The 24,633-nt window shown below is 52.8% G+C and overlaps 8 protein-coding genes across 8 annotated transcripts; 3 read left to right on the forward strand and 5 right to left on the reverse strand.

Moving 5' to 3' along the window:
- Nucleotides 1-3,291: 3,291 nt before the first annotated feature.
- Nucleotides 3,292-4,932, reverse strand: AYL99_06627 (hypothetical protein; the record flags this gene model as incomplete). The annotated part of the gene is made up of 3 exons (XM_018838136.1): nt 3,292-3,739; nt 3,791-4,835; nt 4,884-4,932. 3 exons carry the CDS (start codon nt 4,930-4,932, stop codon nt 3,292-3,294), a joined length of 1,542 nt encoding a protein of 513 aa, XP_018692696.1.
- A 2,325-nt stretch (nt 4,933-7,257) lies between these two features.
- Nucleotides 7,258-10,350, forward strand: AYL99_06628 (hypothetical protein; the record flags this gene model as incomplete). Its single annotated transcript, XM_018838137.1, has 3 exons — nt 7,258-7,328; nt 7,704-8,900; nt 8,955-10,350. The coding sequence occupies 3 exons, from the start codon at nt 7,258-7,260 to the stop codon at nt 10,348-10,350; spliced, it is 2,664 nt and encodes an 887-aa protein (XP_018692697.1).
- Nucleotides 10,351-11,567: 1,217 nt separating this feature from the next.
- Nucleotides 11,568-11,966, reverse strand: AYL99_06629 (hypothetical protein; the record flags this gene model as incomplete). The annotated part of the gene is made up of 1 exon (XM_018838138.1): nt 11,568-11,966. The coding sequence occupies one exon, from the start codon at nt 11,964-11,966 to the stop codon at nt 11,568-11,570; it is 399 nt and encodes a 132-aa protein (XP_018692698.1).
- Nucleotides 11,967-12,783: 817 nt separating this feature from the next.
- AYL99_06630 (hypothetical protein) lies at nt 12,784-13,994 on the reverse strand (the record flags this gene model as incomplete). Its single annotated transcript, XM_018838139.1, has 4 exons — nt 12,784-12,967; nt 13,019-13,279; nt 13,340-13,875; nt 13,932-13,994. The coding sequence occupies 4 exons, from the start codon at nt 13,992-13,994 to the stop codon at nt 12,784-12,786; spliced, it is 1,044 nt and encodes a 347-aa protein (XP_018692699.1).
- A 582-nt stretch (nt 13,995-14,576) lies between these two features.
- AYL99_06631 (hypothetical protein) lies at nt 14,577-15,134 on the forward strand (the record flags this gene model as incomplete). The annotated part of the gene is made up of 2 exons (XM_018838140.1): nt 14,577-14,744; nt 15,114-15,134. The coding sequence occupies 2 exons, from the start codon at nt 14,577-14,579 to the stop codon at nt 15,132-15,134; spliced, it is 189 nt and encodes a 62-aa protein (XP_018692700.1).
- Nucleotides 15,135-15,288: 154 nt separating this feature from the next.
- On the reverse strand, nt 15,289-18,552 carry AYL99_06632 (isoleucine-tRNA ligase; the record flags this gene model as incomplete). The annotated part of the gene is made up of 1 exon (XM_018838141.1): nt 15,289-18,552. One exon carries the CDS (start codon nt 18,550-18,552, stop codon nt 15,289-15,291), a length of 3,264 nt encoding a protein of 1,087 aa, XP_018692701.1.
- A 442-nt stretch (nt 18,553-18,994) lies between these two features.
- Nucleotides 18,995-21,504, reverse strand: AYL99_06633 (hypothetical protein; the record flags this gene model as incomplete). Its single annotated transcript, XM_018838142.1, has 4 exons — nt 18,995-19,000; nt 19,096-19,787; nt 19,839-21,017; nt 21,069-21,504. 4 exons carry the CDS (start codon nt 21,502-21,504, stop codon nt 18,995-18,997), a joined length of 2,313 nt encoding a protein of 770 aa, XP_018692702.1.
- A 1,321-nt stretch (nt 21,505-22,825) lies between these two features.
- Nucleotides 22,826-24,016, forward strand: AYL99_06634 (hypothetical protein; the record flags this gene model as incomplete). Its single annotated transcript, XM_018838143.1, has 4 exons — nt 22,826-23,059; nt 23,107-23,536; nt 23,599-23,646; nt 23,712-24,016. 4 exons carry the CDS (start codon nt 22,826-22,828, stop codon nt 24,014-24,016), a joined length of 1,017 nt encoding a protein of 338 aa, XP_018692703.1.
- Nucleotides 24,017-24,633: the final 617 nt, after the last annotated feature.

Genomic DNA, 24,633 nt, shown 5'->3' on the forward strand with positions numbered 1-24,633 from the left:
GTTGTGAGGGAGAATTTGAGCGCGGACACAGACGGGTGCACCCCGAATATGGCTACACACAGCCACTAGGGACGGCGGGGACAGGAGCGCGCAGGCAAGGCCAACAAAAATGGCTCTGACGGGGCTCGTGACTCGCAGTTCGGAGTGGTTCGTTGGTCAGAAAACCGAAAACCCCCAATCTGGCCACCAAGTCGCAAAGGAAATGGTTTGAACGGTGCCTGGGACGACGGGAGGCTTGCGAGACGTAGTCGGTATGGCGAAGCAGAACCAAATATCGGTAGCCTGGCGACAGTGGTGCCGTGGGAAATTGTGGCAATCAAGCTGACCGCAAGGAGTCGTCACCCAGGAGGTTCACTTGAGGCAGGACGTGGGCCCGGGTCCGAAATTACCAATTCGAAGGGCTGGGTGGGAAGATCCAGGGTGACCGCCGAGAATAGCAACGGTGGCTGCACCAAGGAACAACGACTCAGACCGTAGGTCTTGAAAGGGTAGTCTACAGTCGCTTTTCGATGGTGATGAGGAGGAGAGAGGTTCGTGAAGAATTGATTTCAGGAGAGGAGAGGAGTAAGGGTTGGGATGGGGGAGAAAAGGCAAAAGTGAATTGGGACAGATGATGAATGAGGTCGAAAATTTGAGCTACGGCGGCCGGGAGAGGGGAGGGCAAGGGCAAGGGAAAAGGGAGTGGTGAGGGAACCCTGGAAGAGGCCAGCGGCACGCGCGAGTGAAGAATGTGAGTGGAGGGAGGAGGGAAGGGAAAGGCGGAGGGAAGAGGGCGCGGGCAAGCCAAAGGCGAAACCGAGGATGGGCGCAGGACGATGGGCGACGCCAGGGCTCAAACCGAGCTTAGGCTCGTTGAATTTGGGCTGGGTTGGGTAAAGGCGGCTGCAGCGAAGAGGAGTCGGAAGGGCAGGGAAAAAGCAGGAAGCCAGAGGCGGATCATTCGTCAGAGGTGTTCTCGAGGGCTGGTGGAATACCCACAGGCACCCACAGCCGCCCATAGGCCCGTTGGCTACTGGCCGCTGGCCACGCGGGACTGCACGAGGGGATTATTGCGGTCCAGTCAGAAGACCCCCGACGAAGAGAAGGACCGTGAAGAACAACTGTGGGCTGACTGCGGAAGAGGCGATGAGAATACGAGAACACACACACACACACAAACAAATACTTACCTAGGCATGTCCATTCTGTACGAGGTACTGTGAGCGTATAGCGTATGAGCGCTTTCTGTGATGGGCCAGCATGATTCAGTTGCTGAAAATCTAATTTCGAGAGATATCTCTCACTTCGCTGCCATGGGGCTTGTTCGTTTTAGCAGCAGCACAATCAGCAGGGACCAAAACAATTCACCACAGCGAACGAGCCATTAATAATTGAGAGACCGCTAGGCGGCAACAGGACTAGTGGCTCCCGAGTGGCTCTAGTGGCTCCAGTGGCCCAAGTGGCCCAAAAGTTGGGGTCAGGCCTCGATCAGGTCGCTGCATGCCTCTGCGACGTTGAAGCCCAGCCCAGCCAATGACTTGAACTGATGCTCAGTCTGCTGCCTTCCTCCGGTCCGTCCGAAGGCCGCCTTAGCCTTTTCTTGATTTCGCAGTTGGTCTGGAGTCTGCGCCCCTCGCCCCCCTGAGAAGATCCCTATTGCAACGCTCGAGACCAAGGGGTGTACTGTAAGCACTGACGACACCATTCGAGTCCCCCTGCTCCCCTGCTTCTCTCAGGTCTTCAGCCTTCAGCCGCGGCGAGATCAATGTCGGTGCATGGAATTGTTGTGCTCGCTGTGATCGACAAAGACACCAAAGGGCCATGACTCCGCTAAACCCTGACTGCTGGTAGTGATTGATATCATTGTCAACCCTACGCCTCTTTCGAGTTATAGGTACGTTATACGAACATTCATCCATCCAGGCTCCTCTTTTCGAAACTTTCCACCATTATGCCGCTTGCCACTTTCAACCTGACGACATTATTTGTGCACCACCAACTGGCTCGACTATCCGCCACTCGGTGTGAGAACCAAGCATGCGAGGGCCAAGAGTGACTCGCAAGAAGAAAAGCCCTCCCGCGTCACCATGACAGGTGCGAGAGATGCATGCATGGGGTTTGCCCCCCCAACAGTGACCGACTGTTTGCCGCCGTGGCTCTCCCTTCAAATCCTTGGGTTTTGCCTGTTTCAATTGGGCCCCAAAATTGATGCCTATTCTTCCCACCCACCCTGCAACATCATGTGTGTTCACCTGCATGCCCCCTAGGCGTCATCGAGCATCGAGATATGTAGGACAAAGAACCTCTGACCGACATGGCCCCGATCCGCTAAGGGAAACAAGGCCGCTACATAAGTGCTGCGCAATCTTCGACGTTTCCATTTCGAACACAGGCTGATTCTTACGTACGACGACATCATCGTGCGCCCGCCCCTCACGTGGTCACCGTGACAGTGCCTCCCAAGCACAGCTGAATAAGATACCGCACTCTATCAATGGAAAACCATGCACAATCCGGCCCTTCGGCTGTGTCTAGCTCTGAATCATCTTCCATAATAGCCTTTTGTGGAAAGACAACGTGGAGGGTCTTTGACCGTCGTGCACAAGGTAGTTTTCTTGTGCAGTCCTTGCTCCCATGCCTTGAAGAAAAGGGCGGTTTGCCGCGGCACAAAATTTTCAGTTGAAGCCTGGACGAGAATGGGATCATTCGAAAAAGGTAATTGGTCCGACCGATCGGGAAGATGCCAGGTGCGTCGGGATGGGGTTGTAGACGTCCAATCATGATCTTGACGATTCTCTCGTTCGAACCACCGCCGGAAATCGGTCTGCTTCTGCACCCTGCAAACGACAAAATTCTGGAGCTCATCTCTAGGAATAAACAGACCCCTCTTCGTTCCCCCGACTTCCACCGACTTTGAGTTTGAAACTTCCAATACGCATCGATTCCCACGCGCAGAGACGGCGATTGCAGAGCCCTTGGATCCTGAGGCCCACTCTTATTCCAGTGGCCATTGTCCAGGAGGAATGGTTGGCGTTTGGAGATTGAAGCTGGTGTCTTTGGCCTCCGTTGCTTCCAAATCCTCTCTTCGCCGTCAAGTCTCGTGCATCTGAGTTGAAGGGTTTGGTGTCTGATGAAAGCCAATCCGGTTGGTGTTGGGCGTCCTTGTCCGCATGACCGAGGCTCGCTGTAGGGTCCTGTACGCAGGATTTTGGTGGGTGCGTGTGCGAACGATCGCAAGCCGGAACCGTTTGAGACATGCTCAAAGACAGCTTTCGCCAGAGCAATGGAGATTCGTTACTCCACAAGGTAGACTCACTTTGGAAACCATTCAAAGGAAGGCAATAGGCGTGCTCGCAGCCCATCCTCCCGTTCCGTATGCCACTTTGCCCGCCATTCGGCTTCGCGTGATTTGGCTTCTTCAAACGCGCGTAGACAGTCGGCAGGAAGCTCTTCAAGTATACTCGTTGGAATTGCAGAGAGGCCTCTTCCTTCATCGGTAGTGCCAGGCGTCTCGTACCACGATTCTGGCGCCGATTCGAGACAGAGGTCATGAATACGGAAGTTTCGTCCATATACCGGGTCGATGTGAGGAAGCCGGCCTGTTTTCTCCAGGTCTTCAGTTACCTCTTCGTCGTCAACGATCTCCCATCGTGCATGTGTTGGTTGCATATGGGCTGGATACTGCATGACGTTGGTATGTATGTCGTAGACACCGTTGATGTTTTCCCGACGGTTGGCCGTCAACTGCGCGTTGAAGCGGCTGTTTCAACGAGTCAATTGAGGTCTGGAATCTCAGAAGTGGGTTACGTACCTGGCTTCCCTTGCATGTTCCAGCATCCAGTTGTCGCTTGTTACCACGATTTTTCGCCGCTTGGCCTCTTGCGCCTTTGCGAGAGGGAGAGGCACACTGGGCGTGTTGGTATGGTAAACTGCACTGGCCCCATGCCATGCCACGTATTGGTTTCGATTGTAAGGTTCTCCGGGAGGTGGCAAGCGGTCTTCTGGGACGGCTATTTCGCCTTCGACGTCGCCCCGTTCTCGTGCTTTCCTGGTCTCGTAGTCATCGATCACCTTTCTTCCTCCGATGATAATCCTAGCCCCGAACTCTCGAAACACAGAGCGAGCGGTTACCACGCCAATTGCGCGACCTTTATAAGAGTGAGGTATCAAGTCTCTCTCGATGAGATCCCGCTTTTCATCGTCATCGATGATGATTTTGTAGAGGTGCCTGTGCTTCTGAAAGAAAAGATACGAGTCGCGGAATCCAATACATCGTGCTGGTTCTGTTGAAAGCATATAGAGTCTGTCGTCCCGGCCGAGAATAGTGAACGTCCGTACGCGATATTCTCTTCCGCCCAGCAGGCGGCCATTCTTGTCAACTTTCTGTTCACCTTCTGGGTCTTCGGGCAGGAGAACTTCATCATTTACAATCTCCATCGGATTTCCGTCATCGTCGAGAGGAGCTTGTTGTGGTCGTGACCCTCCTGCTCTGTATTTGGCCCATCTTCCCCCCCTTTGACCTCGATAACCTCCTCTTCGCTTGGGGGTGGCAGTTTCAGAAGCAGCATCGTTATCTCCATCTTCAGATCCGGTCGCAACACGGTGCTTTGGAGGCCTGCCTAGCCTCCCTCCTCGCCGCCCACGCGGTAAGGGAGGGCGGCCGCGGCGAGGAGTCGCGGATCGAGACGGCGGCTCCGATTCTCGTGATGGAGTCGGGGCTTCTGCTTCATTCGTCCCATCTTCCTCCTCTTCATTCTCTCCGTCCTCATCATCTTCTTGCGGTGTAGGCGCCTCTGCAGGTAGGGAATCTGGCATTTCTTCGTCTTCATTGTCGGATATGTTAGGGATAGGGGTTCCTTCCCGAAATTAGATGTGATGTAGGATAACTTATTGGAGGGACTTACGCATGGAGGCCTGAGCAGCTTGCGCCGCAAGACGTGGACGCCGAGCCATGGTGTTGATGAAGTCCAGATCAAACTGTTAGTGATCTTTCGTCTTGAGTGGTTTCCAACTTGCGACTTCAATCTCGTAACAAGCGGCCCAAACGCGCCACGCGAGTCAAACTACTGGTCTTGGCGTCACTCGGCGGATCACAAAGACACTCAGCATAACTACGGTCAATCCCATTTACATTTCGCGGCGGGGCTGGGAAACGAAACACTTGTGCCTCTCAGTGACCCTCCGTGCCCTCGTACTCCAGAGACGAGAAACTTGTCTCAAAGCCCTCAAGCTGTGGCTAACCCCTGAGCGGCCATGAGTATGCGAACAAAAGATCCGGACTTGTACAGCACCCTTTCACCGTGGTACGTGTCATCGTTGGGACTTTTGCTCGCTTTTCAGCCTTACCGCCTACACGGCTATCGTATTTCGAGTGACACGGGTTACACAGCATCGTGCCGATGTATTCCATGTACTATTCCACGACAGTAGGTCAGTTGCACCACAGTCTGGCCCAGCCATGCCCTGAATAGAAAGTCCAGCTCAACGGAGAAGATCGTATGCACCGATTACTGGACGGATATCACCCTCACCGGCCAGCCAGCGCCAGGTCATTTCTGATTCTCAGTCTTTATCAACGAACAGACAGAATTGCTTTGTCCCCAGATCGAATACCTTCTCTGGCCAGGTTAGACAACATTTTTGGCAAATACTGCATGAACAATGGGTTATCCTCAGAATTTTCTGTCCTGAGCGGGTCAGATCAGACCGACAGGGAAAATTCTCTGCATAGGTACTCGGGTGATGCGATGGAGATATGCGATAACCTACTCGGAATAGCCGAGCCAGCCATGGGCCACCAGTTTGTTTTTGGATGTTCAGACGCGTTTAGAGATACAAGGCAGGGCATATGACATGGCAGGGCTTCCGAGACGTTGCATGTGCTGGGGCGCTTAGATGGTGCTGGTTGAACAGGGGGGATTTTGGGGACACTTGCAGCTGACAGATAAACGCAAAATGCCACATGCAAATCAAATCGACGCTGCTATTATTATTATTATTATTGCTGCTGGTGAGTCGCACCGACGCTGAGGGTTGAGCAACAAATTCTCAAAGGGTATTTCGTCCGCAGCTTCTGTTTGACCAAGACAAGAAGACCGGGGAGTCTCGAACGAGAATGAGGGATAAACTCCAGGCCAGGCGGAAGTCGGTAGAATCCCCATGTACCCATGGCGCCCATGAACGCATGGATGACGTCGTCCGATCGTCCTCGCTGGATGTCTTCTCGATCCATCCGTCCACCGCTCATCCACGGGCATGGGCAAGGAGGATGAATGCACTCGTTGCGTACTTGTAGGTCTGCGTCGTAAGCCTAGTGAGCCTGTGCTAGCGTCCTCGAGCACAGCCTGTGCCTGAGTGGCACATGGTGTGTTATATGGATTGGCAGGTTTCTGATGGTGCCAGCCCGATGCAAAATTCCCACACCCAAAAGAGGGCTCGCCGATGGATCGTAAAAACTGAGGGGCCCTTGTTGGGCTCCAGCCTGCTGTAACTTGACGCCTGGGTCTCCGTCACTCAGTGTCAGACCCCGGAACTTGTCCTTGATCTTGGAGTTGGCCGGCCCCGTCCCCTCATAGGAGGCGGCACCAGCGGCGGCCACAGCATGACTTTGTACCTAGCAGGAACCTTGGAGCCTCTGGCCGGCCTCTATTATTTGACTTTGGATGCTGCCATCAGCTGCCATTTCTTAAATCTCTTTTTCTCTGCCTTGTTGAGCTTCCTTTCACTAGGCCTACCCAACAACCTCGCTCTGGTGGCTCTGCACATAGTTTTGCCATCATTCCACTTTCCATCTCCCGTTTCCCTTCCGCTTCCACCCCAAAAATCCCTACAGTCTTCGGCCCCCCCAGTGAGGACCTGGGCCCGCCTACCTTTTCTCCAAGTCAGACCTCTCGCCCTGCAACTCGATTATATCACCCACGCCCTCCCGCTCCTGACGAGCTTGTCGTCGTTATCTTTGACCGTTACCACCAAATCGCCACCTCAGATCCGAAATTTTTTCACTCGAGTCTCACCCTTCACTGAAGGTCCGGATGGCCGCTGTTCTGAGTTAAAAGACCCTTGTGAAACGAGCTCCGAGAAAGCCCTGCAATCCCTGCCGACCAATTTTCCGATTTTCTCCAAATTCTGCACCCTCTGACCCTGCCGTCCGGGAATCTCAGGAACCAAACCACCCCTCCCTTCACGGGCGAGTGCGGCGACCCGTAACCCGACACTGTGCAAGCAGGAGTCGTTCTCGGTCTTTGAAAGAGGAGGAAACCAGAGCGGAGGGCTGCCAACATGGCGCAGACTGGAGTGAACCCAAATGCAGCTGCAGCTGCAGATCTGTTGAGACAAGCCATAGCCCAGAAGTATGTCCCGATCTTTTCCTTTGAGCAACCAAGTTTCGTGTTGGGAAAGAGCTGCGTATGGCTGGCCATGTGCATGGCGGGGTTGATCCTACCCCAGCCTCGGTTTTGAGGAATTTCCAAACAAATTGGGGCCTGGTCACCTTGGCCTTTTAAATGACCCATGACCTCGTGAGTCGAGTTCTTCTGGCACATGGGCCATGGGACGAAACAACATCTTGTGTTCCCAACAGGCGAGCCGGACCCAGAGGCAGATACCATGTTCCGCCCCCTTGGGTTGGGGTCCAGCTATGCTGCAGCTGCCACTTCATCGTCATCGAAGAATCCTTTGTTTGAACGTGCGAATCCTTTGAACCTTCTAGCTAACCTCCCGAACAGCAGTGCGAGACACGAGAACCGAGAGGACTTTCACGATCAGATTGGATCGAATTCACCCACACCCTCTGGAGTAGAGACACCGCGGCCGGACCTCCACGACAAGCGGCTGCCGGGTATAATACACGGTTATTTTGGCCAGGTGGGTAGAGATTCTTCTCAGCGTACACCGTCACGGTCATCTCAAGCTGTCACAAACCCTGAACCTGCAATCCAACAACATGACAAGGGAGAGCACACAAAAGGGAGCGAGAGTCGGCGAAGTTCCTCTGCTTCGTTAGGCTCGATGGTGATGGTGGAGCGAGAACAAGCTTCCATTCCAACCCCACCACCAGATGAGCTGCCTGAAGAGTCCGCACTACCCATCTCAGATGGTGGCACGTCTCAGTTACCACCTACGCCAATCTCGTCCGCCGCTTCAGTGGTGCATAGGGATGGCGAGGTGGCAGAGAATGGTGGATCCCTGCTAGATGGTGGGATAGCTTCCATCACGCAGGCTCTGAGGAATTTCGTACTCCCTAAGTCTGCATCAGGGGTGAAAGACCGCCGCCACCAGTCCTTACCCGTCTCAGGTGTCACTAAAGGCGTCGTTTCAGCCGCACATATCTCAAACCCTGCATCGTCCACGCAATCCTCGAGGCCACAGAGTCCCAAATCTCCTTCTCCAAGTCATGCTAAGCTACCATCGTCTGCAATTTTTAAAGGGTCAGATGAGCTAACTTCAAACGTGGCCGATGGGCCGCGTGAAAAGAGCACCCCTCCTCACACTCCTCGAGCCTTGTCCCAAGAAGATCATCGACGGGCCGATACTCGATCGCCCCTTTCGAGCGCGAGTACCACCGTCAGTGAAGGCAATTCCCAGCCGGAGAAGCGATCTCTGGCCAAAGATGAAATACCCAACAGCACGCCAAGAGGCAAGCTTTCCATCAAGATTGCAGAAGGTCGAGATCTGAAGCCATCTTTCGATCCCTACGTAGTCTGCCAATTTGAATGGAATGAGTATGTCTCTAAGGGACCTAGACATGACAAGATGGATGTCGATGTTGATGACCGGAAAGGACCGGTTGGCCAGTTACAGTCAGTGCGGAGGACTGACAGTGACATGGGGAAGCCGATGGCTATCCCGATGAGAAGTCGCCAAAGCAGCACGAATGGAGATGGCAGGGTCACCGATCCCCATTGGGATCACGAAGCCATCTTGTAAGTGATCTAGTGGCACAACTCGGTGTACTTTGGACTGACTGGTTTTTCAAGCGACGTCGTCAGTGATCAGTCAGAATTGGATGTGACCGTCTACGATCGTCACGCAGAAACGTTCCTGGGCCACATCCGGTTATGTTTGAAACTTACGGAACAAAATCCCACGCTGGAAGGCTTCTTTAAACTAGAGCCCCGTAGTCCAGAGGACCAGGATATTACCGGCGAGATTCACATTCGAATGCATTTCTCCCCAGTCGAAAAGAAACATGTCGGTCCGAACGATTTCCAGATCCTCAAGTTAATTGGGAAGGGCACCTTTGGACAAGTCTATCAAGTTCGGAAAAAGGACACCGGCCGCATTTACGCTATGAAAGTGCTCTCGAAGAAGGTCATTATCCAGAAAAAGGAAATTCAGCACACCATCGGTGAACGAAACATCCTGGTTCGAACCGCAACCACAGAGTCACCTTTTATTGTCGGCCTCAAATTCTCGTTCCAAACTCCTACCGATCTTTATTTGGTTACAGACTTTATGTCTGGAGGCGAGTTATTCTGGCATCTACAAAAGGAAGGCCGCTTCAAAGAGGACCGTGCCAAGTTTTATATCGCTGAGCTTATCCTTGCGCTCAAGCATCTACATCAGTCCGATATTGTCTACCGAGACCTCAAGCCCGAAAATATCCTTCTCGACGCAAACGGACATATCGCACTGTGTGACTTTGGTCTCTCCAAAGCCAACTTAGCACAGGACGACACTACCAACACTTTTTGCGGAACGACTGAGTATCTAGCTCCTGAGGTGTTGCTCGACGAGCAGGGCTACACCAAGATGGTCGACTTCTGGTCGCTCGGTGTCCTCGTCTTTGAAATGTGCTGTGGGTGGAGTCCATTCTACGCCGAAGACACTCAGCAGATGTACAAGAACATTGCGTTCGGCAAAGTGCGATTTCCCAGAGATGCTTTGAGCACTGAGGGTCGCAATTTTGTCAAGGGACTGCTGAACCGCAACCCTAAGCACCGACTTGGTGCCCATGGAGATGCGGAGGAACTGATGCAGCATCCCTTCTTTGCCGACATTGATTGGGATGCACTGGGCAAGAAGAATCTGGTGCCTCCGTTCAAGCCCAAATTGGCGTCGATCGCCGATACTTCCAACTTTGATCCCGAATTCACCAACGCTCTCAACACCTCATCTTCACTCAATGCCCGAGCTGCTGCTTTGGCCGCTGGCGCTGCCCCAGCATCGACGCCATTGTCGCCCACCATGCAGAACGCCTTTCAAGGATTCACCTTTGTGGACGAGAGCACGATGGAATCGCAATTTGGCGGGGCGCGAGATGCAGAAGAAAGTCGAGTTGATGACAACTTCCTTGCCCGGACGAAGACGCTTGAGCACAGAATGAGCGGCGTACAGAAGACGGGTGAGGACGGCTTCTTTTTCGAGGAATGAAGTACGGGGAGCGAATGAATGCCTGTGCCGCTGTTGGATACCTGAGGCCAGGTGCAAGCCACCAGAGGCACAGCGTTTCCAATGTGGCCCGCTAATCCGGCGCACAGCTGCGTGACGGATCCGTTGATAATACCCACAGGGAGAGGGGACCCTCAAAAGCCAACATACGTTCTTAATGATTTGCCTGTGCATAGCGTTGCTTATCCTTTCGTTACATGCCTTCATGTGGGCTTGGCCCGGCATGCACGACTGCATACTCACAAACAAAAAAGCAAAACTGTTCTAATTCCTTTTTTTTGTTTTGGATATTCACCTGTTTCCTCGCGCTATATTCTAACGACACGGTGAATGGGGCCATCATGATCTGGCGAGACGAGACGACACGAGACGACACGAACAAGCAAAAGGGATTGAGCAGAGCACAAAGATCCCTGACGACCCCAGTTCCCGATATGACACACACGGTTAGGCGGCAGCCATGGGCTGGATGGAGATGGATGTACCGATACATATGTAGCTTGCCTTCAAGCATGTACATATGTACGCACGCGCGGAGGGGGCTATTAAGGCAAGCCGAACGAAAATAAAAGGGGAAGGCGAAAATGAACAGCAGCTTGTTCCATAACCTGCAGTAGTGAGCAGGAAAGGGGAGGAAAAGGTGTCAAACCGGCCGGGCTGGAATGGATGGATGAAAATCACATTGATGAGCAGGAAAGCAGACAGATTGAAACTTGTAAATCAGAAAAACATAAAACAATAAAACAATAAAACCCCTTGTTTTGAGTCAGAAACTGGCGCACGGGATTGATTTCTTTTGGCAATTTTCTCTCGTCTGCTGAATTGAAACCTGCTCGAGGCGTCGTGGATTTGATATCCATGGTGGATATGCTGGTATGGAAAGCCCCAGCTATGCGTGCTATGCTAAGTCACAGTCACACTGGTATTGCTCGTCAGAATACAGGATTGTGGAGGAGGTAACCCGGTCCTCGCTCTGCCAAGCTCGGGAGTAGAGGATTGCAAGGAGTGTTCGTTCTCGTGCAGCTGACTATCTTCCTGTCCTTCGCGGGAATTTGCCCGAGATGATATCTGGGTTCATATCCCTCTGACTTTCCGTCCTGCGCATTGTGCTCAATCCCCCATTCGTCAGAACGTGTTACCATTCCCGGGTTGCTGTGTCTCTCTCCGCGTCTCTGTGTTTGTTTGCTCCCACGTTCAACTCAGGTCCGCTCATGAGGGAGACCCCTCCCATGCTCAGTTGCGGATGTGGCTCCAGGGGTGGTGGTGGCTGCAGAGGTCGTCGTTGTTGACTCGGGGACACTACCACGCTGCTCGGTGCCCACGGGAGGCTTGCCCGTCTTCGCGGCCAGGCGGGCGTCCTCGTCGCTCATCTTGTCAAAGCCCTTCTCGGCCATGTGCTTCTGTCCGAACATGGTCCCCGTGGCGGCCTGGAGCGAGCCCGTCACCCCGTGCACCGCGCCCTTGATGTCGCCGAGGATCTTGTGCGTGGAGGGCGCGTGCGGCGCGGTCGACGGGTCCGACGAGGTGTATGTCGTATGTGGATCGGTGGCGGTTGAGTCGATGGTATTGAGACGGGTGGTGTTCGAATCGGTGGTCATTTTGTCGTACGTCGTTGGATCCGGTCCGCTGTGGGATTCTGGTGAGTGCAGGGAAGGATGGCGGTTTGGGTTGTTGGCGTGGTTGTGACGGTGGGGGGAATGGACTGAGGAATCATGGGTTGGGCCGTGCTGGTGAGAGGAGTGGGAGTGGTGGTCGGGGTGGTTGTGGTGATGAGAGGACATACTTCAAGGCTCTCTCTCTGTCTTTGAGAATAGTCCGAGTTGGTACTGAGAGAGAGTATGTGCCCTGGAGATGGATAGGTGCTTGCTTTTCAGATTACTCGGGGGTTTGTTGGGTTGAGAGTACGATGAGGAAGTAGGAACAGTAGGTACGATGAGGTCGTTTGATGAAGTCTCACTTCAGCTTGGTGTAGTTCACCTTCCGTTCAGTGATTGATGCCCTCTTCGTTGCACGTTAAACAGGGAGGTGAGCAGCACTCGATGAAATGGTCGATGACGTACATCTCACGTCACAAGCTGAAGTGTGTGCTGCAAGCACGTGAAAGGGGCCATTGCTCTTGGCGCTTGGGCACGGGCCAATCAGAACTGAGATGGGCTTCCGTCCTCTGTCACCACCCTTTCGGTGCAATATTGATTCAGTTGTGTATCCATTCGGCTTGAAGTACCTCGCTGGACACGGCTGGTATTTGTGGTGCCAACTGTTTCAAGGTTCAGTCAAGGCGAGGTGTGATAGAGGACAGAATCGTCTGCGAACTATGTTTCTAACCCCCACACAAGTTCAGCTGCAGGGATGTCGGTGCCATGACAGTCTGGTGAAGTCAGGGAATGCCTTCGTCCACAATCAGGTTGCTTGGTGTTAGGGGGCACTCCGACGGACTGAGGTAGGTTCGGGAACATCTCTATGTTCGGCAACCTCCACATCTGCGTTGCCACTGTCGCGATCGATCTGAGCAGAACTCCCACTCCCACAAGATGAGAGCGGGGTTGCAGGAGGCCCAGCCTCTTGTTGGCAAAGTTGAGATTCATACCAAGCATTAGACCTGGAGCGGCGTTAGCGGCGTTTTTCAAACGTCTTTAACAAACTGACTCACTTTTGCAGTAGAGAAATCTCAACTTCCCCCGGATGCAACTTCTTGAGATGTTGCTTGAAGTTGTCTAATCGAGGCCATTCCTGGTTTGGTCGTGGACAGTTAATGCCGAAGCACTTGTACGACCTTGACCTCCTGTTGTTGATCTTGTGAACCACAAAGAGGTGCCTGTCCAGGTCATTGCTCGTCGCAAAGCCCCTCTGCCTTTGCGGGCAGGTCGGAAACGGGCACTTGTGTTCGCGGTTGTGTCGCGCACGGTGTTTCCTGGTAAGTGACATATCAGCAGGGGTCCCGGCATACGGTAAGACTTGATGGGTGGTGTACTTGAGATCTGAGCGGGTTCTCGCGACGTAACTGCAGTCAGAACACTCGAGGTCTGGTGATCTGCTTCGAGAGCGTCCTGCGGCGCTTGTGCCTTCCCTCGGCAGGGCCACATGCACTGTTGGGCCAGCATTCAGCACACCAGACTTGAGCAATGGCGCAAACTGGACGCTTCTCCTCTGTTCTCGAGCCACAAAGCTGGCGAAGGATCCAGGTTCTTCTGCTGCCACGGTGCTGTGAGCGGAGCCTTCCGAAGAGCCACGTCCACCTACGGAGAGGGCGCCCATCAGCGGATTCCAAGGAGAGGGCTGCGTTGCGCTGCGTAGCAGGTTATCGCCCTGCGCATGTCCTTGGGGATATTGTTGAAAAAGTTCGTGTATAGCTGGGAGAACAAGTTTAGCATTCAGAGCAGCAGCAGCAGCAGCAGGTTGTCTTTCGATGGTGTGTTTTTGGCCGACCAGATCAGACCATGCAAAACGTCCAACAGGGCCCTCGACCAATATGAGGCGCTCAAAGACACAGTCATCGTGCACCGAGCACTGCACACACGACGCGCAGCCTTGCTCTACATAGCATCTTCGATCCTCTCGCTTACAAAGGCGGCAGCGGGCGCTTCCCACCAGTTCTGTCCTGGAGGCCTCGACGATCGAGTCGTCATCCCGGTCCTCAAGAGATTGTCCTGCTGATGAAATTGAGATCGGCTGACTGTCCGTTGAGGATGGCATGAAGGGGATTTTCGAATACTATGAAAGACTCGTAAGTCTGCGCAGATGGAAATGTTCTGGGTGAGCAGGTGGAGAAAAGGGCATCAGGCGGAAGGCAGACGTGGGATGAGCATTCAAGCTTTTGCCCGAATATTAAGGGCTGGCGTGTTGTTGGGGGCGACTTGGTACCCAACACACGTGCAGGGCGTCCAGTAGCTTGTTGCCCTTTTTATCCATCTTCTAGGGTAGAAGGATAGAAGGATCCGCCCCTAGTGGCTATTCACAACAGGGTACTTCCTGGTTGGCTGCCTTGAAGCTGGCAACGAATTTTACTAAGGACCGAGCATATACGTATCCTCCACCGAACAAATACTACGGTGGCGCATACGATCCGTAGGAGAACCCAAGCAGCAACGTCAACCACTTGTACTTTTTTCAGACATATATACAATCAATCAATCAATTAATTCAATCAACCCCAATCGAGCATCGTGCAGCTGTCATCGACCCACAAACATCCTCAACACATCTTCGCAATGCCCACCCTGTCCGGCCGCACCAGGCCGATCGAGAAGTTCGCCGCCGCGGCCGCCAAGTGCTCCGTCGAGGCGTCGGCGTACGGCAAATGCATCGTCGCCGACTACCAGTCGACGTACCACGACATGTGCGCCAAGGAGTTTCTGCGCCTGAAAGATTGTTACCTGGTAAGTCGGAGAAGTCGGGGAGTCGGGGGAAGGGGTCTACCCTACTGTCCAGTCCCTAAATCCCATGTTCCAATACTCAAATGTCCCCAATTTTCAAATGCATTTCGTTCATGGTCCCCAAGAAGGAGGGAGGGACAGAGAGGCAGGCATTGGGCACGGCGTCTTTCAGCAGCCATCGCTTCTGGGTCGTGGTTCATGTCGATCAGGAGAGAAAAGCGGAAGAAAAAGATGGACGAGTTTTGCCTGGCTCTCGCCGCCCTCGTCCCAGGCAAACCTCGTCCCTCTGCTATTCTTCTCATCGGGGATCTCTTCTCTATGCATTGCTTTCTTTCGCAGACATCTAGCTAATTTCTTTCTTCGACTGCGCAGAGACACGCAAAGAAGTCGTGACATGCATACCCCTTGTTTTAACGCCTTCTTTTCGCATCCGCTGGACCGGATCTACGGTCCCTTTCGTCGACTCGATCTCTTCTTCGACAAGAAATGTCATAACGATGTCATCTTTATGCTCGGTCATGTCCTTCGAACAATGAGAGCCCGCTTCTCAGAGCCTCAGCAACCTCAACAGGAACGTCGCCTTTTGTACCTCCTGTACCTCCTCCACGATCAAATCTGCGCCGCCCTTATCGCCGTTCACGATCGGCCCCTCCACCTCCGTGACCACGTGTTGATCCACCGGCCGCCGCAGCGCCTTTTCAATAAAGGAGCTCTGTTGCTGAAACACCTGCTCGAGTCCGATCTTGTCCGGATCTTGCTGGACTTTGTATTCCATCTTGACATCATCCGTGGGTTTCAGGTTGGCTTTCTTTCGCAGTTGCTGAACGCGGTTGATGATCTCGCGTGCGAGACCTTCCTGAGCCAGTTCCGGGTATATAGCCACGTCTAGAATAGTCAAAACGTCGTTGTCGGTGTTCGTTTCTTGGTCTTTTGAAGTTTCGTCCTCCTTGAGCGCCCGTCTGACCACCAAATCGCCGTCTACCAATTCTATCCCTGCCACGGTGAGCTTGCCCTCTGACAGATACGTCTTACAGTCACTGCTGGTCACGTCCGGAAGCGCCTTCTTGACCTTTTGCATATCTTTCTTCAATTTCTTGCCAAGCACTGGCCAGTCCGCCGTGACGCTGTACTGCACATTGTATTTCTCCTCGTCGGACGACAGAACGAGATCCCGCACATTGAGTTCTTCCGTAATGTACCCCTCGAGGGACTTGACATCGTCAAGGTACTGTTGGTCTTTGTGGATGACAACAAGCGTCTTCAGTGGCGTCTTCAGACCGATAGCTCTTCTCTCGCGTGACTGCCTGGCGAGTTCAATGACTTTTTGCATCCGTCCTACACGTCGCTCCACCACCGTGTCGAACAGTTCCTGTCGGACTTCGGGAAATGCGAGGAAATGGACGCTTCGCATGTCTTCGCCGTGGAGCGATTTTGGTATATAAGGCAGGAGCTTTGAGTATACGAGGTCGGCAATAAATGGTGTAAATGGTGCGAGTCCACGGACGAGTGTGAAGAGGACGTCGAAAAGAGTGTTCAGGGCATGCAGAGTGTCGTCCACGCCCAGTTCGCCCTTGAGTCTCTTCCGGTTGAATCGGATATACCAGTTTGTGGTCTCATCGATCAAGTTGAGCAGTCCTGGCACGACCGTATACAGTCGATATGCCGCCATTTCCTCGTTGATGTATTTGAGTAAACTCTGACAGCTGGCGAGAATCCACTTGTCCATGACGTTGGTGTTCGTCGTGTCCATCTCCGGGTTGAACATGTAGTCAACACCCTCAACCTTTTTCAGTAGTTCGACTTGACCCTCAAAGAATTTGTAGCTGTTCCACAAAGGTAAAAGAACTTTTGCAACAATCTCCTTGACACCCGATTCTTTGAATCTCAGTGGCTCAGCTCGCACGACAGGTGAGTTGATCATGTACAGCCGCAAAGCATCGGCACCGTACTTGTCAATGACTGTATTAGGATCAGGGTAGTTCTTGAGTCTTTTGGACATCTTCTTGCCGTCCTCCGCAAGAACAATCCCGTTGACAACACAGTTCTTGAATGGCAACATCTTCTTCAGGTGGATGCCCAAAATGACAAGGGTATAGAACCACCCACGAGTCTGGTCGAGGCCCTCTGCGATGAAGTCACCAGGGAAAGTCTTCTCAAAGTATTCAGAATTTTCGAAGGGATAGTGTGCCGAGGCGTATGGCATGCTTCCAGATTCAAACCAGCAATCGAATACCTCCTCGACCCGGCGCAGCACACCGTTGCCTTTCTGGCTTGGAATTGTGATTTCATCCACACTGTCACGGTGAAGGTCCGTGATCTCACCTTTGTAACCACTAAGCTTCTTCAGTTCTTCTATACTGCCGACCACAACAATCTCTGAGTAGTCCTCACTCGCCCACAATGGAATGGGGGTTCCCCAATATCGATTTCTGGAGATATTCCAGTCACGGGCGTTCTTGATCCACTCAGCAAATCGCTTTTCCTTCACAAAATTGGGAACCCAATGTGACTTCATAATTCCGTCAAGCATATCTGGAATGATGCTGGGCACCTTATCATTTCCAGCGATGTTGACAAACCAGCCGGACACAGCGCGGTAGATCAAAGGTGTGTCTGATCGCCAGCAGAACGGATATTGATGGGTTAGTTGACTGTCGCGGATGAGACGCCCAGTACCCTTCAGATGTTTGATGATATGTTTGTCTGCCTCCTTCACATGCTGACCCACAAAGTCTGTTACCTCTTTCGTGAAGCGGCCTGTCTCATCGACGGGGTTGGGAGGGAGGTGGTCGTGACTGATGATACCATTTTCCATGGCCACCCGAAAATCTTCTTCGCCAAAAGCTGGTGCTTGGTGCACGATACCTGTACCATCATCGTCTGTGACATAGGCGGCATTGAGAACCTTGAAAGCACGGTCTTTGAACTCGTCATAGAAATAGTCGAAGGGTGGGAGGTATTGTTTGCCTTTGAGAGCAGAACCCTTGATCTTGTCCAGGACCTTGAACTTGGCTTTCTTGGGGTCTTTATACAAAGTCCGCAACAGCTTTTCTAGCATTATATATTGCCGACCGGAGTCTTGATCCAGGAATTTGATGTACTCATAGTCGGCATTGACGGCCAAGCCAATGTTGGACGGTAAGGTCCAGGGCGTGGTTGTCCACGCAAGGAGGCTGGTGTCAGGATCTTCGACAAGCGGGAAGGCAATGACCACTGCAGGGTCTTGTGCCTCCTTGTAGTTGGACTGGGCTTCGTGCTGACTGAGCGGCGTACTCAGCGCGGTTGAGAAGGGCATGACTCTGTAAGAGCGATAGACCATGCCCTTGTCGAACAGCTGCTTGAATACCCACCACACCGACTCCATGAAAGTAGGATTCATGGTCTTGTAGTCATTGTCGAAGTCAATCCACCGGCCCAGCCGGTCGATGGTCTCCCTCCACTCGGTCGCATATCTCATGACAATAGCCTTGCACTCGGCATTGTATCTTGCAATTCCCATCTCTTTCACTGCCGCTGGTCCAGAGATGTTGAACTTCTTGTCAATCTCATACTCGATTGGTAAGCCGTGTGTGTCCCAGCCAAATCTCCTCTCAACGTAGTAGCCCTTCATTGACCAATATCTTGGAATGATATCTTTTATGGTGGACGCCAGCAAGTGGCCGTAGTGAGGCAAACCTGTCGCAAACGGCGGGCCATCGTAGAAGGTATAGGGCTTGTTTGCTTTGGAAAGGCGCAATTGGGTCTGGAAGGCGTCAATTTCCCGCCAACGTTTGAGGGTCGCTGCCTCTTCGGCAGAGAAATCGACAGCCATGTTTGGAGAGCCGGGACTGGGAACGAACTGGTGCAGGACGTGAGAGAGAGAGAGAGTCTTTTCAAGAGGCAGAGTGACTCAATATTTGATATAAACTCTTGGCGGCGACACGCGAGATGCACGCGCCGCTTTTACATTAACCACTGGGTGACTCAATATCTCTTGCCCTCAATTTATTTTTGCTATTGTGAGAAAACAGGGGGGCTTAGGCAGCTAGATTATCCTCACAGTCGCCGGTGATCCATGCGTCCTTGTTTCCCACTCTTCAGCACTGATATATGCTAATCCGGCACGCATCCACTCATCAGAATCCTCCTTCCGTACCAAACCTAAACACCAAACGAAGTTTTTGCGCCGCGAGATCGCCAGGCAGGATACCAACCGGCCTCCGACCGTAAGCCCGAGCTCGTCAGAGACATCAGGTGCCCAGAATCCAATTGTTTTATGGCTCTGCGGATCAACGAGGGTATGTACCGGCCACACTGCCATTTGTATATGCCTGCAGTCGACGACACCGTTGGAGTTGTCGAAAGGCTCTGTTACCATCTTATTGAGTGTCCTCTCACCAGCACGTTTTATTGCACGCACGTCGATGGTGACGTGGTTCGCTTTGATGTTGATGGCGGACCGTAACTCGTCCATATCGATGCCTGGAGCAAAGGCACTCAGCATCCCCTCCGTCAGCCTCGTGTAATCGGGTCCACGGGGGAACGGTGCTGAAGTTGCGGACGGGGTATGTGGAACAGGCTGTTCATCCGTCAACTCCTCCATCCCTGACAGCACAACCTTACCCTTGGCGTCTGGCGCGTTGTCTGAACGCTGATCGACCTCGACTGATGTAGGAAGAGCTGTGTCACCACCTTCCCCTTCGACCGGGAGTATTCGTTTCGATGGTCCAGCCTGCACTTCCTTTGGTTTTATTGTGGTCGACAGAGGTAAAGCAGCCAATTTTTCCATTTCCCTGGTATAGTGGAGCATCTGCAACATGGAACCAGTGTTCTTTTGAGTGTCCCAGTCAACTGAAAAAGGGTTCATAGCCTGGATGGTGGCCTCCAGAAGTTGGCCGCGTATGAGTAGGTGGCCGCTGTATGTGTACGAGGTCATGCGTGGATCTAAAGGAGTGCACTCTGCATGAAGCAGATCGGCCATGAATTTCTGTCCGACTCGATCATCATGCTCGTATTGTTCAATGTATCGGATGTAACCCGAAACAGACGCCCAAGACCACGACGGCGCTGGGTAAGGAATCAGCAATACAGTTCGACAAACCTTTGAGATGACTTTACCTTTGAAGTCCGTATAGCGTTCTCCGTACGGACCGTGGTCACCCTTCTGGGCCACCGTGTTTCCGACTGTAGGACACCCGCGCGCCCAAACACTCCACAGCAACCCATCAAGAAGATCTCGCTTCCACATTCCCGCCAGATACACGTCGCCTGTCACCTTCTGGTACTCAATAGCCAAACCTGCAATCGCAACTAGTCTGTCTTTCTCGAAAGTTAGCTTGCGGCGTGTATATGCTTCAACAGCCAAGAACCAAATCCGAGAAAAGGCCTGGCTGGCTGTGCTCAGCGGATCTTCCAACTTTTGGAAGTCACCACTTATGCCGGCTTTGAATCGCTGGACAAAATCACCGTCGTCATTAATTCCTATGTCGCCCGTTTCCAGACCATCCGGCAGTGGCTCCGAGGCAAGCATCGTCAAGCAATCCCAGTAGATCATCTTTTTACCGAAGTTGAGCGTTCTGCGGGCGAGCATGTATTCTTGGAGGACCCATCCACGAGAGTCAAGAGGCCCACGATACGCCTGAGAAGGCTTCTTAGGCCCCAATTTCTGGCTGGGCAAAGCGTGGATGATGTCGCCATCTCGCAAAGGGAGTATTCCATCGGGGATTTCGATGTCAAGTTTGCAGGGCCGTGTCACAGCCCCGTCTCGATCTCTGAAACACCCGGGCTCGTCTGAGTCCACGGCAGCAAGATTCAAAGCGCCTTGTCGATACACGTCTCCCATCTTCGCAGCTTCTGTTTGCCAGTCCGACTCGTCATCCTGGATGATGCATAACGAGTCGATCCACAGATAGCGAAATCCCAGCCTCCGTGTGATGTCTATGGCGTCTAGGAATGTTTTTGACAGTTCATTCAGAGGGATCTCGCGTTGGAACTCGTGCAGTCGGCTCTTCGTCGTTCGACAATGATTAGACGTCCCCCAGCGGTGACTGAGTGTGAAATAGAACCCTTTTTGGTTCGTTGTCGATACGTGGAGTCGAGGAGCCATCCTACGGTCTGACTGACCAATGTCTATGACCCTTGTTGGTAAGTTGGGAAGCACCGGAGCGAAGTGACGGCATGGGAAGTGTGTAGTCATGCATGTCCTAAGCCAGTTCAACGCCAGATGGAAACCAGCAGCAGAACCAGTGGATAAGTCCTCGATGGACGAACATTTCTCAAGTACGGATGTCGTATTGGCTGAAGGATGTCAGCGTCCAATGCATCTCAACCGTGCCCGGCGGTGCTCACCTCGAAGTCCATAGATCTCAACTTTGGTGGAGTAGTAGGGATTTACCAACGCCCAGAACGCAGCCGCAGAAATCTCAGTAGCACCTTGAAAGTACTCGTAGCCATCTTCACAGTCAACGATCCAGAACCACTCCTCCCCTGCGATGTGTGTCAATCGTGATGTTGCAAGGGTTCTCTCTTTCATGGCTCCCGGTAGTATAGAGTATCCTGGTGCCATGTCACCGGATATCCTGGGCCTCCCGGCAGTCTCCAAACTCTCGGGCTCAATTCTCACATCGATCCGCGTGCCTCTCCCTGCAAAGTCCGCTCGACCAAACGAGAGATATACTGGGCGGTCCGGCAAATGCTGGTCACCATCTGGCCGTTCGCTCTTCATGAGGGCTCGCAGGAACAACTTGCAGAGATGACAACCCTTGGCTGCGGAAGCCTCAAGCATTGTGCCTGATGGCCAGAGTTGAAAACTCGCTGACCAAAACCATTTCAAAGCTTTGGAAGCTGGCCACCTCCGAAATGCACGGCATCGTTCGCACAATGATTCAGACATGTCTGCAGGCAAGCCAGGAGCAATGGTCAATTCAAGGCTGCCATAGAGGCCACCAGATGCGTACTTAAAGACTGAATCGTCTTCACTTCCTTATACCCAGTCGCACAAAGAAGGCAAGTTTGTCATCCTGGCATTGACCTCGTAACCTGCGAACTTGGAAAATGCGCTGGCACCATCTGATTCCCGACGGTACGTGGGCTGTGCACTTCAATCGAATCAAAATGAGATTCAGTTGTGCATGGTTGCCTGCCAGGAGGGCAAGTCTTGGTCATGATTCGCGAAATCGAACCGGTGTGCCTGGAACTTTTGCCAAAAGGCTGCAGTTCCTGATGGGCTACGCCTATTCCAAGGGGGTTTGGCATGGTCTGGGCCGTGGCTGTGTACATCCACACCATTTACGCGACAATACGCGATTTCGTAGCCTCAAGGACTTAGGGACAGGTCGATTGCCCCAACTCCAGGTCTTGTGGTCACATCGTCTGCATGTGCCAAAGCAAGGCATCACGAAGATGTGTCTGGCGAGCACATGTCTTCGCCGCCCATGCTGAGGCAATTTCTTCTGTGGTGAAGTCCGGAACATCCGACGAGGCTTTCCTGGATGGTAAGAGGAGACTTGGAGAGTTTGAGGTGTTTTGATTTAGTCCTCCGTTGTGTCGGACACGGTTGTTTGGAGAAGCAAAAAGTGAGAGGAAGGAGATTGCGCTGGAAGATGGACTTGACTATCGCGACGTCAACTCCACAACCAATTCTCACACAGACACCGACTACATCATCCAAACACAGCAGAAAGCAGAGAAGGCTCGTGGCCCTTCTGTCCTCACGAAGAACTTTCCTATCCATCCAAGTTTCCAGTGATGTACTCAATCTATCTACAGAGGCAATTCTTCAAATGGGCCGTGCTCTGGCATCCTGTCACACCGGCTCCCCTTGTCGCTAGCGACAGTCAACAGTAGGTAGCCCAAGCCACTCTTGGAGAGCCGTTGGAGAAGGCCATGGAGGCAGCAAACTCGGCAAGGTGAAGAGCAATGTCTTACCGGTCCACATCGACGGCAATCCGAATGAGACTATGCGGGGGACTATCTCCAAACTGAATTCGGATGCTACAATACATATCCTCTTCGACGACCTCTGAGACCAGTAAGTTTGTACTCTTGGGTTACAGAGAGAAAAAGAAAGAACTACCCTGTGTTCATTGATCGTAAAGAGACCAGCCATGGAGGACAATACAGCTCAGCAACCATTCAAGCTTCCCACGGACCCCGTCTATGGATTCGTCGGAATTGGCGTGATGGGATATGGAATGGCAACGAACCTCCGTGCCAAGATCCCCCAGACGGCGAGGTTTGTCCTCTGTGAGATTAATGAGACAAGAAGGGCGCAATTTCTCCAAGAATGCAAGGCTCCTGTGGAAGTGGCGCATTCGCCGCGCGAGGTTGCTGAGAGGGCTGTGAGTGACCTCTGATGCCAGGGAGACAGGAATGAGTTGACTCAAAGGAAGTCCCTATCATCCAGGATATCATAATTACCATGCTGCCACGAGCACCACACGTCCACGACGCTTTCACAAATCCCGAAACAGGGTTCATGTCTGGACTGTCGTCCTCGTTGCCTCCACGCCTGTTTCTGGAATGCTCTAGTATCGATGTCGCGACATCAACGTCCCTCGCCAAAACAGTCGCCTCTGCAGGACTCGGGGTCTTTGTTGATGCTCCCGTGTCAGGAGGCCCCCAGGGCTCCAATGCCGGCACTTTGACCTTCATGGTCGGAACGCCCAATGAGCAGATATTTGATACCGTCAAGCCAATCTTAGCAGCAATGGGGAAGGAGGAGAATATCTACCACTGTGGAGGATTAGGTGCAGGGCTCGCGACGAAGCAGCTGAATAACTACCTGGGCTATGTTGGATATTTAGGGCTTTGTGAAGGTAAGCCTTAGCATATGCTCTACTCTCCATTGACTGAAAGCTGACCTTGAACTACTTCATAGTGATGAATGCTGGTACGCTCTATGGCCTTGACCCAAAGATTCTATCAAGTAAGCTCTTCGATCTCGCGATACCACATGCCATGCCATCCCTGACCCTCCTTTCTTTTCCTCAGATGTTATCAATGCCTCGTCGGGCATGAACTGGAACTCCCTCCACCAGAACCCGGTCAAAGGGGTGAACCCGGCCGCATCATCCGCCCGAGATTTCAAGGGGGGCTTCACGACCGAGTTAGCCGGTGGCGTCATTGACGATGCCGTGGCACTCATGAACTCCGTCGGTGCCAGCACTGTCCTTGCTGAGCCGGTTCAAAAGGTCTTTGTGGAGGCCAGAAAGAACGACAAATGTAAGGGTATGGAGGCGAGGAGCGTGTGGAAGCTGTTCGCCGAAGATGGCGGGAGCGATGTGCGGAAACTGTAGATGTGGGAGCCCCTATAAAACGATCTTACTCTTATGATATCTCTTCGTCACCCCTCTCTTAGGCTAATGGCTGGCATCGTTCTTCCCATCACTCTTCTGGCTCCCGTTCAGCGTCGATGCGTATTCAACCCAGATTTCTTTGTCAAGACGCCTGTTACTGTAGGCGGTGTGTTGCGTTGCTGAAGAGCCAAAGAACGGGCATACGAAGGTGGATGTTCTCAGGGGGCCAGACAGTCTACAACGAGGACCGGACGGAGCCCCTAGCACCAGGGGGGTTTGGGCACAATTGACTTCGATCCAGGTGGCGGAAAGGAAGAGAAGCGAGGCAGAGAACGAAGGAATATTGTCTCTCGTGTTGGACATGGAGTCTTTCCCCCAGCCAAGTCCACAAAAACGCCCGGCGCCTTGTCCTCTGAGGTGCGTAGGTAAACTTATCATACCTGAAAGTCGTGTTGCAAAGAGTACCGGAGATGAAATAGAGAATAGTAGGACCATTGAACGACCACCCGGACTCTTGCGGCAGGACATGGATTACTGTACAGGGTATCGGTTTTCTATACTGTCAATTCTTGGTTTCCAACGCTTAGTCCCCGCGAGATGCAAAGCGCCATAAGCCC

Source organism: Fonsecaea erecta, assembly GCF_001651985.1.
Source record: "Fonsecaea erecta strain CBS 125763 chromosome Unknown Scaff5, whole genome shotgun sequence".
Taxonomy (NCBI): domain Eukaryota; kingdom Fungi; phylum Ascomycota; class Eurotiomycetes; order Chaetothyriales; family Herpotrichiellaceae; genus Fonsecaea; species Fonsecaea erecta.